General features: G+C 42.5%; 2 protein-coding genes and 1 long non-coding RNA gene across 5 annotated transcripts; 2 read left to right on the top strand and 1 right to left on the bottom strand.

Annotated features, from left to right (window-relative positions):
• The first annotated feature begins 473 nt into the window (after window positions 1-473).
• Window positions 474-3,969, top strand: LOC120722402. Its single transcript, XM_040013401.1, has 9 exons — window positions 474-895; window positions 1,155-1,463; window positions 1,550-1,724; window positions 1,835-1,918; window positions 2,021-2,166; window positions 2,363-2,446; window positions 2,568-2,749; window positions 3,108-3,332; window positions 3,418-3,969. Exons 1-9 carry the CDS (start codon window positions 819-821, stop codon window positions 3,813-3,815), a joined length of 1,680 nt encoding a protein of 559 aa, XP_039869335.1. The 5' UTR covers window positions 474-818; the 3' UTR covers window positions 3,816-3,969.
• Window positions 3,970-5,073: 1,104 nt separating this feature from the next.
• LOC120722401 lies at window positions 5,074-9,818 on the bottom strand. The gene is made up of 2 exons (XM_040013400.1): window positions 9,451-9,818; window positions 5,074-8,413 (listed from the first exon to the last, which is right to left on the bottom strand). The coding sequence occupies exons 1-2, from the start codon at window positions 9,757-9,759 to the stop codon at window positions 5,687-5,689; spliced, it is 3,036 nt and encodes a 1,011-aa protein (XP_039869334.1). The 5' UTR covers window positions 9,760-9,818; the 3' UTR covers window positions 5,074-5,686.
• An 801-nt stretch (window positions 9,819-10,619) lies between these two features.
• Window positions 10,620-14,906, top strand: LOC120722403. 3 transcript variants are annotated; one of them, XR_005693427.1, is made up of 4 exons: window positions 10,620-10,770; window positions 11,812-13,339; window positions 13,676-13,853; window positions 14,594-14,906. It is a non-coding gene; the product is annotated as an uncharacterized LOC120722403 (long non-coding RNA). The 3 variants fall into 3 exon arrangements; XR_005693426.1 differs by lacking the exon at window positions 10,620-10,770 and having other exon boundaries at window positions 11,715-13,097; window positions 13,182-13,339; XR_005693425.1 differs by lacking the exon at window positions 10,620-10,770 and having other exon boundaries at window positions 11,715-13,339.
• Window positions 14,907-16,729: the final 1,823 nt, after the last annotated feature.

Raw genomic sequence — 16,729 nt, 5'->3', positions numbered from 1 at the left:
CCACAGCTTTTTGAGTTTAGGAGTAAACCAGGGTTTGTCATTGTTATAACTACATACAGTTATAGGTACATGAACATTTACCTATAACTGTAACTTGTGTTTCAGTGCTGCAGCCTATGACCTGCTTGACTTCCAGGTCCAGGTGTGAGAACCTGCAAATGTCCAGAGTCAGGAGAGACTGGGGGACCCACTTTAGCAGGATCATCTGTGAGGCTTTGGGACCCCTGATGATACAGGGGGACACAGTCACAAGCGCCTAAGGAAGAGTATGAGCAGGAACCAACACCAGCTGAGAGATGGCCAATATGTAGACAGACTGTTCCCTCTTTGTGAAGGACTGATAGAAAAGTTTAATATATATATATATATATATATATATATATATATATATATATATATATATATATACATATATAATATTGATGAATGTGTGTTGTTGCTATACAGCCTGGTTCTATGTGCCCCTTTTTTTACTTTGAGCACCCCCTTCCTTAAAGACTGCTGCACAGCAATAGCCGGCTTTAATTTTTACAATATATATATATATATATATATATATATATATATATACACACACATACACACAAAGTAACACTCGGGAGAATGGACTAGTTGGTTTTAACAGCTCTTAAAGTAACATGAGAAACATTTTCGCCAACAAATTCAGTTCAGTGGGTGGGTCAATGGGTCGTTCAGTGGGTCGTTTAGTGGGTTGTTCAGTAGGTGATAAAAGTGGGCCTGTCATTTTGTCATTCAGTGGGCAAAAGGGGGTGGGGTAGCATACAGCTACAAGGACATAAATGTAGCCAACTTGTGATATGCTATTGCCACTCTGTTTCCGCAGGACACTGAGAGAGAGAAAGACGACAACAGAAGACAACGGTTCAATTTTAATGTAAGTACTGTTTGTTGGGCTTTTAAGGGGTTGAACATGTAAAACTTGCATGTGCCATTCTCCTCATTTTTAAACTTTAAAACTTGTTTTAAAACTTTTTTTTCTTTAAGTTTTTTTTGGGGGGGTGGGATGGAAGCAAAGTTTGTGTGTGGATGTATTGTTGTTGTTCTTTGTTTGTTTTCTCATACTATCAAAATAAACTAAATTGATATGCAGTTTTTCTCTCTCACTTTCTGCCTCTCACTCTTTGTATTTACAGTGCAAACAAGATGGAGAGAAACGTTGTCTACTGCCTGCTTTGTAAAAAGCCCCAACAGTCCATTCGCACACACCTGAGCAGAGTGTGCCTGAAAGACTGCACACCACAGGAATGTGAGGAAGAAGCTTCCAGAGCCATTGCTTCACAGAAGCTCTTTTCTAATGAAGGTAGAGTCTGGAACTTCTCAGAGCTCCAGGAGTACTGCAAGGATGAAGAATCTTGCATTAAACTCTGCACTCGCCTTCAAACACGTGGATTTATCATCACGAACAGTCCCCAAGCGTTTTCGACAGTTGTGCCAACAGCGAGGTATGATGACCTTATTGCCACTTCCACATATTGGATGACACATACAAACTTTCAATAATGTCTTACCTCTGTCACATTTGCAATAGGTCTGATAAGAAGGAAATTCTTGCTGTGGCCAAGAAGGATATTGAATATTTCCACGCAAGACTTTCAGGCGGTGATTGCATCCCCACATATGCAATGACTACCTTCAGACAGTACTGCGAGGCCATCCTGATTTTACAACATGGACTGACAGCAAATGCTGTTCAAGAACTTTGTGTAAGTGCGCCACCAACAACCAAAGTGCACGATAAGTGAAATGACAGCTGATGTAAGTCTGTATTTCTTTAAGCTCCAACACCTTTTTCTTTTTCCCCGAAAATACACAGGTAGAGGACTGGATGGCGCGGAAAGCAGTAGCTGATGGTGTTGAGCTGAGTGGTAACTTGAAGATAACCAGCCAGGAAGAAGAAGTAAGTCATTCATTCTCAGCAGCGACTCTCTTCTTGCTCTATAGGTACCTTGTGAATTGATTTTATGAGATATTTAACATTGATTCCTTTTTTTCTCTGGAGTTGTTGGACTGCTATTTTAGGAACATCCGTCCAGTGTCCTTGCAAAATCAAATTGCTGGCAGCGATGACAGGGGCAAGTTCTTCCTGGGAGAATGTGGGGTCCCACTGTCCAATCCATCATTAGATGTAAAACGCCTGAGAGCGAGGTGAGTGCTTGACATAACTGGATCAATAGCATATTAAGAAAGATTTGTTTCTTTGATCTGACAGAGAAACCCTAACCATGTACTCATAACAGTCAGCCACATATGTTGCTGTATGTCAGAGATGTTCGCCCCTTGTATTTTGGCTTTTTCATGTCTCTTGGCTCTCTAATTAATTTGCATGCATTAAAAACCACAGATACCTGAGCACTGAACCTGGGGATGCTATGGCTGAGTCAGCATCAAGCTCAGTAGGAGGACTACCGAAACCAGGACAGGCCAGGTACACTTTTTTTTTTTTTTAAATATCACACACTACCACAAGTCAACCTGTGTTACACGTTTCCACATTTAAAAACTTTTGATGGATTTGATGCATCCCCTCCTCTACACCTTTCATGCAGCACATCATCTACGCATCTGCCACTCCAAGAATGGGATGCCTTCCTCCAGGCCTTCCCGGTCACCCTGAATGGAGAGCCACCATCCAAACGGCAGTGTGTACAGGCTGGCTTTCCACAGCACAGACACCACTACAAGAAATGGAGGGATATTCAGCTGAAGAACAGAGTTGGGTACATTCTCGGTAAGGCCTGGGCATGTCATGTTAATGGAGCCTCTTCTGTTGCATTGCTTTGTTTGTTTTGTATGTATTTCAGAATGAAAATACTTTAATAATCTCTAAGAAAATTATGTGGGTTACACTTGTGTAGAGACAATAGCAGTAACAGTCTGAACTAATTAAATAATACAATACATGTAAGTACAACCCACTCAATGTTGTACACCCAAATATACACAGATAGCTCAATTATAAATATAAGGAATATTTTAAGGTACAAATACGTGATTGACTAAAATGCATATGGTTGATTTTTCATTTTTAAGCCGCAATAATCACTTGCATTATTTCTTGTACCTCGCTTTGTGACCACTTCATTTAGGTCAGTCAGTTGGCAGAAGAGGTAACCCACCTCAGCCTGCACGTGTGCAGATGGCTTTGGACAAGGAGAAATGGCACACCAACAAGCCCACTGTCAATGCCATCTTGCAGGCCTGGGTTGCTCCGCAGCCCAGTATACAAGACAACCAGTCCCTCATGTCTTCGATTGCAGAGCAGAAGTGGAAGGGCCTGGCTTTGCAAGACTTCGGGGAACGGAAGGGCAAAGGTAAAATGCACACAACATTTAGACAAATTGCAAGTGAACGTTTCTAAGAGCCCTGTCATGACCGATGGTCTCTTTCAACTTACAGGTGTGATCGCACTTATGCCTTTCCACAAAGGGGATATAGTGTGCGATTACCACGGGGCATACATAACTGAAGCAGAAGGGAAACGGAGGCCCCAGTCGGGGTATCTGTTCTTCTTCAGGGACGAGTGTGACCGAGGGATGTGCATCGATGCCACTGCATTCCCCTGTGCCTGTCATCCCGACATTGACACCTATGGGAGGCGAATGAACCATTCCCGGAAAAATCCAAACATCAAGCCCCAGAAGTTTACAATGAACTTCCCTGCAGGACCTCAGGAGACAATACTTTTCATTGCCCTGAAGGACATCGCAGTTGGTGAGGAGGTGTTATGGGACTACGGAGTAACTCGGAAATCTTATGGTGGTGAAGGGGAAGACTTGGAGTGGCTGGACAGCTGACTTAGATTTTATCTGTTCTTTTCCTCTTCTCTTTGCATGGGCTTTTTTATGCAGTGATTTTATTCTTAAAAAACACAGCTGTTTTTACATTGTCTTGCCTGTAATTTAAATGTGGTTTGAGGGTTTTTTGTTTTGTTTTAATTTACGTATTGAAATAAAGTGTCATGTTTCCAAATTTCACTCTGCTTCATATTGTATTATTTACGTTCACTGTTTCGTGTTTTACTGTGAAAATCTTGTGTTTCCATGTTCAGGTGTCTGGTTTTGCTTCCACTGTGGCTCCATTTTAATTTCTCATTTGTGTTCCCCGCATCTTGACGCCTCCTGAAGAGCATGAGGATTAACATAGCCAAGGCAATTATGAAACACATCAGGTTTACAGATGAATAATAACAATAATAATAATAAATGTGAGATACTAGCTCTACATGAGTGTCTCCTGCAGTTAATATGTAATACACAGATGAAAGATGAGGTGAGATATCTAGGCATTATCTATTGTCATTTGCAAAGATTAACTACTAACAGAAAATAAGAATATCTCAATAATAGGCTTAGAATTTTCTATTCTAAGCCAATTTTAAACAGGTGCCTGCAGATTTTTTGGGAGAATTTGGACAGTCTGTCTGACATCTGCATTTGCTCATATTTGTTTAACAGCCCGGGTCTGCGCTCAGGTGTCGCACTTTGGATAAATAAGAGCCGCTTAGCAGTAAATGCAATGCGCAGAGAAGTCTGACGTGAAAGTCATTTCTCAGTAGTCAAGTACGCGAGTCCGTACAGCACAATCGTTTGAAAGTGTACTTGATGACATTTCTGTTACAGAGTTTTTACTGCCACCCCCTCTTAATTTAAATATGAACAGAAATTACACAGATAATTTAAAAATGTATTTTAAGCACGTTGGGACCATTAGCTTACATGTTTTCAGTTTTATTTGTCATATGCAAGTTAGCACAGGGTCAACATTGCAATGAAATGTGTTTGACGAGCAGCAGTCACTCAGCAGCATGATACAGTAGGAGAAAATATAAGAAAATAAAATAATAAGAAAAAATAAAAATAGTAAGGAGCAAAATATTAGAGAGACATGGTAAAAGGGAAAAGATGACTAAATATATATTTACTATAAATATAAATATATGTACACTAGTAATTAAATAATCATAAGTTAAGTGTGTGTGTGTGACAGAGAGAGAGAAATCACCAAGCACTGAAATTCAAATTTTGCACTGCAGACCTCACAGTGTCTGTCTGACTGTGTGTGTGTCTGTGTTTGTGACAGACAGAGAGAGAAAGAGAGAGAGAGAGTGACACTTGCTGTGTATTTAAAAAACAAACGAAAGACAATGACAGACGCAGAAGGCGATTGGACTGTTTGTGGCAACAGACAACTCGTTGCTCCTTCCGGACTCTTTGGTTGTGTTCACCAGGGACACATAAGCCCTCACGCCACGTCAAGGCAGAGTCCATGTGAGGGTAGTTGTTTTTTTGTTTTTTTTTTGGGTGGGTAGGATATTGGAACATTTAATTTTTTTTCCCATTTCTCTCACAAATGTTTACAAAACTAACATATATTATTTTCATCTCAACAATGATTTTTTTTAACTGAACATGATGTCAAAAACAGAATTCTCAGATATGTTTACAAAGCTAACATTTATTGTTTGATTACAAGAATTAAGTTTTCAAAGCGCACAAAGGTAAAATGAACAATTTTGGAAACATGTTTACAACCGTAACATGGCATCACACTCGTGTAACATGGGAAAAAAATAAAAACTTAGTTTAAAAAAAAAAGACAAGAACGTTTTTCATCACATCATAACTTGAAAAAGCACTGGATTGGTGAAATCTGTAACACCGATTCTTTATTTGTCCAACATTGACACCAAGTGCAGTCTTTTCTGGACAAATGCCTGGTAAGACCGGGCAGACAAGCCTGCAGCCTTGCAATCCTGCACATACTGTGCATATGCAATCTTTACCCTGACTGAAGGGTCCATGTTCACAAAGCCTATCTCTATTTCTGACCAATGCCTGCTGACATTGGCAGGGATGAACACTGCGCTTGTGCTCACAACCTCAGGCTCTTCATCCTCCAGCAGGACGGGAAGTTCCACGTGATCAAGCTCCAGTTGCAGTGTTGGAGGCTTCTTCTTTGGATGCACTGGATGGATCACCATACGATATGGGATGTCGTAGTACAGTTTGTACAGGGTGAATCCAAACGTACGCTGACATGGAGATGTAGACAGAATCTTACATTTCTGAAGGTCCGCTTGACTGACCTTTAGCTCCAGTAGCAGATCCTTGATTTTCTCAAAAGATACGAAATTCCGGTTCATCAGGAGGCCAACTGAACTGACCAGAATGAGAATCTTCTTCTGAGTTTCAGGATCGGTCTGTTTTGGAAGCCTTTTCAGTACATCGACCAACCATGGCATGCCATGTTCCTTGTATCTGTCAAGATTGCGGGCATAGCAAAGCGAACGTCGCTCCATTTCCATTGAAATATCTCCAACCATGGCTGATGACCGTGCCTCCACCGAAGGCTGTTGGTCATCGTTGTGGACTTCAACAAAGTCAACGAAGTTCCAAGTTGCCTTACGGGTTCCCCGGACATCCCGAAATTTCAAGTCGGGGAACCACCTGATCTTCATTTCAACGAAGCCAGCCTTCAGGCATTCTTGAACATCTTTGCCACAATCTTCAATGAGCACCCTGGCCCTGGAGAAGGTGAAAGGTGTTGGAAAAGAGTCCCTTATGGCGAGGTTCTCAACCAATGCGGAGAGGTTGATGTGTCCCTTCAAATTCTCAGGGCACTTGGCTCCCTGGAGCGCAGCGACGGGGATCTCTTCATTTCGCCGAAAAATGTCTTGCAGCAGAAGGAGGAGAAGTGAGGGACCAACTATCGCAGGCTCACACCCCATGTTACATGTGAGGGAAAACACCCTGTGAACTCGAAGAACCTGTAGGTGATCCTTGGTCCAGTGTAACAAAGGGGGAGGTGTGTCCTCAATTGCTGGCCCAGTTGCAGGGCCAAGCGCCATGAAGCCCCGGACATGTGTGGCACTGAATTCATGCCGAGAACTTGTGCCCAGGGCAGAGGAATACACAATGTCAATGTTAGACAAGGGGTGTCCATGGAATGCCTCTTCTAGTGCTATTTCTAGCTGAAATGCTCTCCACGTGGGCAGAAACCCACCTTTGCCCTCGTGCTGTTGGCCCAGCTGCCAGAGCTCCTCAACCATGTGGGTTAGACACTGCGAAAGGACAGACTGGAGGCTTAACTCTTCCTCCTTCCATTGGAAAGGTACGAGCATTGGGACGTTCTCCAATAACCTTTGGATCTTAGGAATCTGGAAGAAAGAGTGAGCAGGAATGGGTTCCTTCAGTACTCCTAAATCCTCTTCATCCAGCCCCTGGACCATTTCAATGCGCAAGGGGTAGTTGCATTTGGACTTCATGGCAAGGTCCCGCATGTGGACGTAGTAATCCTCCGCACGCGTGTGAATAGCTTTCTGGTAGTTGGGGTGGCTCAGCCCACAGTTCACTATCAATCCACTTACTGGGTGTCGGAAAGTTGATTGATAGTGGGTGTGTGGACTGGCCACGTAAAACTGCCAAAAGGTGACAAACGGCAGACTGGCAATTTTAGCCAAAGCTGGAGCAACATCCAGCTCATGTTGATCCAGCACTGTCTGAAAGTTTGCACACTCGTGCATGGACATGGCGGTGAAAAGTGTTGCTCTTGGCCCAACCAACAACTGTAAACCAGCTCTAGACCAAAAAAATTGGGTGTTGGTGTCATCTGGAATCAAATTGCACGCCACATGCAGAGAACACCGAACAATGTTCTGGAAATCCGTGATTTTGGATAAAATGAGTGGTTCACGTGACTTTTGGCCAAACTTGTAAACAAAAAAATGGAGATCCAATGTCGGATGTTCAAGCAACAAATCCTTGGACTGATCAATAGTACAAAGCACAAACTCTTGATCCTGAGGTAGGACATTCATGTACCCTTTGTTCTGCAGGACTGTCTTCTGTACAGAGGGTCGATCAAGATCTCCCACTGGGAGGGTTCTAAGACTCTCCACAAAGTTTACCATCATACCATTGATGAGTTCAATGGTTTCTGTGAGAAAATATCCCGGGGACTGACAGGCTTTATCCACCCTAACAAGGGACCTGGGAATTGCAGCAACGTGCAATTTATATCCTTCGTCCAGCTCTATAAGGTCGATGCCTCGAACCTTGCGTAGCACTTCCAGGCCTTGTGTGGAAAACTTGGTCAGATCCAAATGTTTCTTTATTAAATGCCAAGAATTGCGGAGTTGTTGGATCCGGTAGAGCGAAAGGTTGAACTTTGAAAACAAAAGCTTCAACCTTTCAAGCCATTTGAGTTCGATAACGATCCCATCGAAATCGAACTCAGCATCTAGCTGCTCACCAGCATTGTCAATAGTACTGGCCTGCAGAGGAATGAGGATCTCTGGGTCAGTAAGGAAATCTGAAACACTGGAGGAACTCAAAAATGCTGTGGCCAAACCATCCATGTTCTCCCTAGCAACATCCTCCATGGCTGGTGGAATCTGGTAAGTAAAAAGAAAAAAATTGGGTAAGTACACACAATAAAATCAGGTAACACACACACACAGCAGGTAAGTACACTGTGTTGTGGTTTGCAGTGTTTTGTGTTGTTTTCACTTTAAATTTGTAAAAGGAAAAAGCTGAAAATTTAAATAGTTAAAAGTTTAAATGTGAATAGTTGATTTTTTTTTTTATATGATTTACTTATTACATTTTATGTAGAGTGAATAAATAAAAGTATATTTACGGTGGCCCCTAGAGACAAAGCACATACAAACTTCAAATCACGTAAAAACTCAGAAGCACGTAGAAACTCAGAAGCACATAAAACGTCAAAACACGTACAAAAGACAACAGAAGTTGAATAAATAAGAGTATATTTACGGTGGCCCCTAGAGACAAAGCACATACAAACTTCAAATCACGTACGAACGCTGAAGCATGTACAAACTCCAAAACACGTAAAAACTCCAAAACACGTGAAAACACGTAAAAACTCAGAAGCACGTAGAAACTCAGAAGCACATAAAACGTCAAAACACGTACAAAAGACAACAGAAGTTGAATAAATAAGAGTATATTTACGGTGGCCCCTAGAGACAAAGCACATACAAACTTCAAATCACGTACGAACGCTGAAGCATGTACAAACTCCAAAACACGTAAAAACTCCAAAACACGTGAAAACACGTAAAAACTCAGAAGCACGTAGAAACTCAGAAGCACATAAAACGTCAAAACACGTACAAAAGACAACAGAAGTTGAATAAATAAGAGTATATTTACGGTGGCCCCTAGAGACAAAGCACATACAAACTTCAAATCACGTACGAACGCTGAAGCATGTACAAACTCCAAAACACGTAAAAACTCCAAAACACGTGAAAACACGTAAAAACTCAGAAGCACGTAGAAACTCAAAACACGTACAAAAGACAACAGAAGTGCTCCAGGATAGCAAATCCCATCACTAACACACACACAGCAGGTAAATGCGCGTGCACACACACACACACACACCAAAAATTACTGAACTTACCTTAAGGTCGAAAGAAGATAAATCCCCAATGAAGAGAGCTGTTGATGGTCTGAATGTTAGGTCCAAAATGAGTGAACTGAGAAGTGTTGCAGGTAAATCCCAAATGTAGAGAGATGTTGATGGTCTGAATGTTAGGTCCAAAATGAGTGAACTGAGAGGTGTTGCCCTTTTATAGGCGGGGTTTTCAATGTAGAAATAAGTTTTGAGGTTTACTTCTTTTTTCAAAAGGTTATTCACAAGAAGAACTTTAATGTCTAAAATTACACAAACACGAAATTTGACTGTGGGACAATTTTTGGTCATTTGCATTTTTCAATTCCAAGTAGGGTTGCCAACTCCCTGAAAAATAAATAAGGGACACCTCGTGGCCCAATTGTCTTCACCCTTCCCTGTGTGGTGAATTTTTTTTTTTAGCTCTTTTTTTGTGTGTGACATAATTTTTTTAACCATTTTACTTGAAGTTCATTTAAGTAGATGCATATTCTTTGTGATATGAACACATGGGAAACAAATGATAATTTATCCATTTATTTTTAACGCAAAATGATAACATTAACACAAAGAACTCTGTCCTGCTTAACCTAAAATTATATAAATGAATCAGAATCAGAAAGAATCAGAATCAGAAAGGGGTTTATTGCCAAATTTTGAGCAGGTTTACAACATCAGGAAATTGCTGCGGTGCTGCAGTGCAAACATAGTGTCATAAGTTGCGCTTAAATAGACATGAAAAAATAAAAGTAAGAATAAGAGTTAAAAGTGCTACGTAGAAAGATATGTGCATGAGATATACATGAGAATAAGAATTAAGAGTGCTACGTAGAAAGATATGTACATGAGTGCAGGTGGTGATCAGTGCCAAACATGGAATGATGCAGTGACACAGCGTAGGGTCATGTGTTAGTGGCGGGAACAGTCATATGGTTATTGTTCATGTGTCCAACAGCAGAGGGGAAGAAACTGTTCTTATGGCGGGAGGTTCTGGTGCGAATGGACCGGAGCCTCCTGCCTGAGGGGAGCAGGTCAAACAGACTGTGTCCAGGGTGAGAAGGGTCAGCTGAGATCCGAGCTGCACGCCGCAATGTCCTGGAGGTGTACAGGTCCTGCAGAGATGGGAGTCTGCAGCCAATCACCTTCTCAGCAGAGCGCACAACACGCTGCAGTCTCCTGGAACGGGCCCCAAGTCCCTTAGTTTTATAGTAAACGAGAGCAGATCGCTTCTAAATGTCAGTGATAAGGTTGCACATGTAATCTTGGACACTTATAAACGCGACCGAGCCTGCCCGCCTGCTGTTGTTACCCGCGGACAATGCGCTTATGGTAAATGATAAATGGCCTGCATTTGTATAGCGCTTTTCTAGTCCATAGGACCCCAAAGCGCTTTACACAACATTCAGTCATTCAGTCATAATCTAATTATCCACACCTAACAACTCTTGCACTTAATCTATAATAAAATGATGACAGAAAAATGTTATAGCCCTGCCTTTAATAGCCTCACACAGCTCCTACTGTTTCCTCCTCATGTCCTTACCAGGCATGTCTGGACAATGTTATATCATGAGTAATATTATTTTTTAAAAATCAATCTAAATAAAACACACACATGCACACACAGTGACATTTTAGACCTTCTTCAGAATACTGTATATACTATGGGCATCACTGTGCTGATCCAGAATCCTTACATATGTATTTATTACTAGAGCTACAATAATAAAGCAAAGAGGAGGGGGAAGTAATAAATATGAAATAATGTGTTTATGATGATTCCATTTGTTTCACTATCCACTCTGTGCAGGGGCAAAGCTTATTACATGTTTAAACTGTAGAGATACAATAATTTTACTGCTGTAAAATCCAAATTTTGTCTTATTTAAAATATAAATCTAATATAATCTGCTTCTTAATGTATGTTCTTTAAAATACAGCTTTTTAAAAATATATATTATAATTATAATAATGCATAATTATGTGAACATGCATATTAGATCGTTTTTTAGTGAAATATAATCCCTCCAGAAAGGCAGGAAAAGCCCGGAAACTTACTTTAAAACTAAATATGTTCCCTGAAACGGTGACAGAGCTACAGACCCATGACAGCCTTACACAGGTAGCCAGCAGCTGTGACCAGCACTACCTGTGCAGTTAATACAAGGACAGGTAATGTTTGTCGCGCTGCTGCACACACAGCACGCTCGTTTGTTTCAGTTCGTCAGTAGCAACAAGACAGCTTACCAACGTGTACGTAATAAGCCAATACTCCTGGGTGCTACACACTACAGTGCACGCTGTACACCTACTTACTGGTTTTCGTCACATCAGTCTGTGTCTCTGAGTTAACTTGTGTTTCTCCTACAGCTCAAAACGTATACTGTGAATCTGAAGAAGAGAAACCTGGAAAGTGTGAACCACCACAGAGTAAGAGGAGAGTCTCTGATGACACCTGTACATAAGATGACAGTCAACCTCTACCACAGACGTGGAGTCAGGACCCGCTGTTCACTTTCAGTCAGTACACTGAAAATGAGTTTCATCAGACTAACCAGAAATGTACGACAGTCAAGAACTTCAGCAGCTCTGAGCCAGGTTTCCTAAACAGTCTGCAGTATGAGGAGGATGAGGGATTATCTTCCACAACCTAACAGTGTACAGTGACTGATCAGGCAGTACAGTTTTAGGAACCTTTTTAACTGAGGCAGGATGGCATTTTGGTTTTTAATCAGAATCTACCCTTCAGCCAGAATTCATTTAAAGAGCTGTGGGAACAGCTACCTGTGACTGAATCTCTGTCCGTCAGTTTAGACACTACCTCAGCTGTGAACAGCAGTACAACAGGTCACGATGAAACATGGAGGCCAGATGACACCATCATCAATGAGCAGCAATTAGCTGAAAACTTTGATGAAAATCTCTTTGAGCTTGCAAATGACATTTTGCAAAAAGACGGCATTACACCTCCAGCCTCCACTGTTCCTGTTACAACGGATTACCCTGGCGAATGTGGGTTTCAGCTCAGATTCCAAAAGTCTGGAACAGCAAAATCCGTCACTTGGTGGGGAAAATTTGTCACGGTCCCCGTGGCTCAGGCTGGCTACAGGTCACGTCCTCCTGCCCTCCTGCAGGAGGACGTGAATATTTCAGCCTCCCCTCTCACCCCTCACCCTCACCTCCTTACCCGTGCCCCTCCCTTTAGGCAGGGAGGGGTCTAAATTCATTTCCCTGTTCATATTCACGTCCTCCTGCCCTCTCTGAGGGGGCAGGAGGACGTGAATATTTCAGCCTCCCCTCTCACCCCTCACCCTCACCTCCTTACCCGTGCCCCTCCCTTTAGGTAGGGAGGGGTCTAAATAAAATTTCCCTGTTCATGTTCAGCCTCCCCTCTCCCCCTCTCATCCTCACCTCCTTACCCGTGCCCCTCCCTTTAGGCAGGGAGGGGTCTAAATTCATTTCCCTGTTCATATTCACGTCCTCCTGCCCTCTCTGAGGGGGCAGGAGGACGTGAATATTTCAGCCTCGCTTCTCCCCACGCACCCCTCCTCCTCACCTCCTCCTCACCCCTCCTCCTCTCCCATCCTCTGTGTGGAAAAAACCATGTTTCAGAACTGTCGGATGTTTATGGACGGGGAATCCAAAGAGTTGCCTTGGTATGTGCAAATACCTTTTACGTAGCCCATCTCAAATTACGTAAAAAAAAAAAAAGAAGGCAATTTCAGAATACCTGTCTCCAGCTGTCCCTCCTAGGTCAACAAAGGCACCCATCTTCCACCATGAGCAACAGGAAGGCCTAACCCAGAAGAAGCCTAACATGAAAAAACAACACGATCTGTTACCTTGTACAGACTGTTGGAAATCGGAGATTTTAACAAGGAGTGGCCAGAGACAAACGGTATGTAAAATCCACCCTGAATGAAAGAGCTGCACCTCGGAGGAATAGAGTACAATCGGATGATCCACACTTTTTTTTTATTTTTATTAAAGTTTGCCAAATTTACAGACTTATTAAAGCGGTTGATCATCAGAAAAATGTTTCAGAAGACAGTTATCATCAATCTCTGAATAAAAATAACCACAAATTTAGTAACTTTGATTAGACCAGCTATCTCAATAGAAGGACACAGACTCTAATTGAGGAGATGCTAAAAACTCGGCTCAGAGATCATTTTTTATCCTTCATGACTATTATAACCAAAGCATAGAGTATGAGTTTAAAATTTGTTTTCAGTTTTCTAGAGAGGCCCCTTTGACATGGCAGCATCCTGGGAGAAACGGAACCTGGGCCGCCGTCTCCAGCCCGAGTCGTTGGACCAGAACCAGGCGGTGGTTATAGCCAAGCTAGCAGACTGGAATCCAGCTACCACATCAGCAGTGACACACCCTGTAAACCAGAACAACAGCCACAGGTGAGCAGGGAAACGACACAGCTGAATAACCGTGTCAACCCCTCACTGAAACAATACAGCTTTGAGTTACACTCACAAACCTACACAGATTGAAACCTTGTGTGCAGACCTGCCTCCAAACAAGAATAACAGAGGACTCCTCCTCTTATTGTCTTCCTTCCTTACCATCCTCACCAGAACGACAGGTGTAATGTATGTTTGCACTGATTGCCGATCACGCTTCAACTGAGTCGTCCTCGGTCAGAAGGAATGGTACTCCACAGTGATGTAGTTCAAATAACTTTACTAAGGAGGTGGCAGATGACATCAACAGGATGTACAGCGTTGGTAGGGAGGCATTACAGTATTCACATGCAGGTGAAGGGGGTATGAGTGTGTATATGGGTGTGTGTGGTCATCTGTAAACAGAAAGAACAAACATTTGTATTAACCACTATGGATAGCAGTGTACCCCTTCTACAGTACTGTGGGTTTCCAGCGTAATGTTATACAATCTGCCATAACCTCATGGCCACTAGATGGCACCCTAAGACCATAAATGAATTTCTGGCTCGTATATACATTGGCAAACCAGACCTCTGCAGATTACAACGCTTCAGAGAATAAACATAGTAAATAGTTACATCCACCTACAACCACAATGCTTGACAGTAAGTCATATTTAACCTTTATATAAACGACATATTTAATAACAGAGGACTCCTCCTCTTATTGTCTTCCTTCCTCACCATCCTCACCAGAACGAGAGGTCTGCACTGCAACGAGAGACCCCAACACACAGAGGAAACTGCAGGACTGGAATCTTCATGTGAAGAAAATATCTGTGATCATCGGTGACTCCTATGTGCACAGACTCCTCCGTCCTATAAAGCAGAGGGGTACAGATCGACAGATTTCCATGAGCGAAATGTTGCCACCCGGTGAGGCCCAGCTGGAGAAAGCACCCTGTGGAAAATCTGGTTTTATAACTTTGGACTGAATACCAGTGATGGAGCTGAAAATGGGACTAAAGGCAGAGCAGTCAGCAATCTTTCTAAGGCCCTTATTTGTAAAGAACAAGCCACAATGTTGCATCTTAACAACTTTATTACAGGTTTAGATGAACAGATTCCTGCACTTCCTACTGTGATATTCGGCACAGAAGGACAACATTCACTCGACTAGTAGAGCAGCAATGTGTATGTTAGAACAGTGGCACCAGTGTGTAAATGAGGCATCCCCATAAGCCTTGAAAAGTGGGAGGAGAGTAGTGGTGTGATTCACCTTTCTTAAGTTCCAATGCTCAGCGGGTCCTTTGGACAGAATTGTTTATTCTGTTCATTATAGAATCAGCTATGGTCCAGTGGTCAGGAGAAGCTTCTGCTATATGAAGCTGTTACAGTGCTTTGTGTTACACTGAACGAGAGTAGTTTTTCTTGTTGCTTGTTGCTGCCATTTAAAAGATTATAATTACTGAAGTGAATGTGTTTTGAGATAGTTTACAGTGCCACTGAAGCTCCACTCAACCAAGTGTGCCTCAACAGTCTGAAATTAAAAGATTTTTCTTGCTTTTTTTATAAAACAATATAATATAATATAATATAATATAAAACAATAATTTTGGATGTTTCTTTCGGCTCTTGAGGTGCCCTCATTGAGTGGGGTTTGCCCAGTATCCTCGAGGGTATGTGAGGAGCCTTCCATAGTTGGGTTGTTTGGTTTTTACCCCAGCAGCTATTCATCTCCATCTCAACAGTTCATGACCAGCATGCCGTGGCTGCCCCCTGTACCTGTTGAGTACCTGTACCCTCATCCACTGGAGCCTGGACCTCCAGCTGATTGCAGCCACTTCAGTGCAAGGAGGAGATGCTTGCTTTTTGTGTGACTGTCTGGCAGTTCACCCTTCCCTTTCTACCCTAACCCATTTTCCACTCCAGCTTCTACCCGACCCGGTTCAGACCCCTCCTCAGGCAGGGAGGGGTCTGAACGGACTGTCGCAGGATTCTCCTTAATACAGGAAAGAAGGGATTTGAAGACGAGATGAGGACTTTTAGCAATTCCCTCCCGCAACCAAATCCTAACCTTAACCCACCATCCAGTCCTGTCCCCCTTCTCTCCTCATACCGGTACCCACAGTTCAGACCCCACCTCAGGCCCCTTACTGCCTGAGGAGGGGTCTGAAGTATTTTCCAGCCTTATAAAGAAAGGGAAGGCTGAAGTGGCAGACTGTCATGCAAAATGCAAGCATCTCCTCCTTGCACTGCTTACAGTCAAATGGCAAAATATATGAACTCTTTTTAAACAGGAAAAAGGAAGAAATTGTACACCAGAGGGGGCAAGAAGGAGAAAACTTGAATATAAACTCAAAAGAAAAACCGCTGTTCCTTCCCTCCCCCAGAAGGCAATAGAATATCATCATGTTTAATGCCACTTTTTTTTTGGGGGGGGGGGGGGGGGGGGCTTTTTTCCATTCAGATTGCATGGTTTAACATGCTATGCTTTGTTGAAGTTCTTTCTGTTTCAATAAACTCCCTGTATTTAAACAGTACTGCATTGACTTATATTTTCCCAGTAACAGTGGATTACCATGGAGCGTACAGTTTTCAGTTGAGGTTTTAGAAGTCTGGCAAAGCAAAAATAAAAATAATAATAAAAAAAGCTGTTTAGATCCGCAGCTCAAAAAACTCCTACGAGGGCAGGAGGATGCCACCTTTACACAAGATGACAGTCAACCACAGTCTACCACAGACGCGGAGTCAGGACCCGCTGTTCACTTTCAGTCCAAAAGTCTGGAAAAGCAAAATCAGTGACTTCAACTTGGTGGGGAAAATGTGTCACGGTCCCTTTGTCTCTCTGTCTTGGCCACGCTGGCTAACGGTGTTTCTTGTGTTCGCTTT

Source organism: Simochromis diagramma, unplaced genomic scaffold, assembly GCF_900408965.1.
Source record: "Simochromis diagramma unplaced genomic scaffold, fSimDia1.1 OVJJ01000625.1, whole genome shotgun sequence".
In the NCBI taxonomy this organism is placed as follows: Eukaryota; Metazoa; Chordata; class Actinopteri; order Cichliformes; family Cichlidae; genus Simochromis; species Simochromis diagramma.
Note: the sequence above shows the minus strand (reverse complement) of the source record. Positions and strands in the feature narration are given on the sequence as shown.

Coding starts and splice junctions, on each gene's coding strand:
- LOC120722402 (XM_040013401.1), top strand. CDS start 819: ATGCTATTGCCACTCTGTTTCCGCAGGACACTGAGAGAGAGAAAGACG. Junction 2,167..2,362: donor GTAAAACGCCTGAGAGCGAG/GTGAGTGCTTGA, acceptor TAAAAACCACAG/ATACCTGAGCACTGAACCTG. Junction 3,333..3,417: donor CGGGGAACGGAAGGGCAAAG/GTAAAATGCACA, acceptor TTCAACTTACAG/GTGTGATCGCACTTATGCCT.
- LOC120722401 (XM_040013400.1), bottom strand. CDS start 9,759: ATGCAAATGACCAAAAATTGTCCCACAGTCAAATTTCGTGTTTGTGTA. Junction 8,414..9,450: donor TATCTTCTTTCGACCTTAAG/GTAAGTTCAGTA, acceptor TTTACTTACCAG/ATTCCACCAGCCATGGAGGA.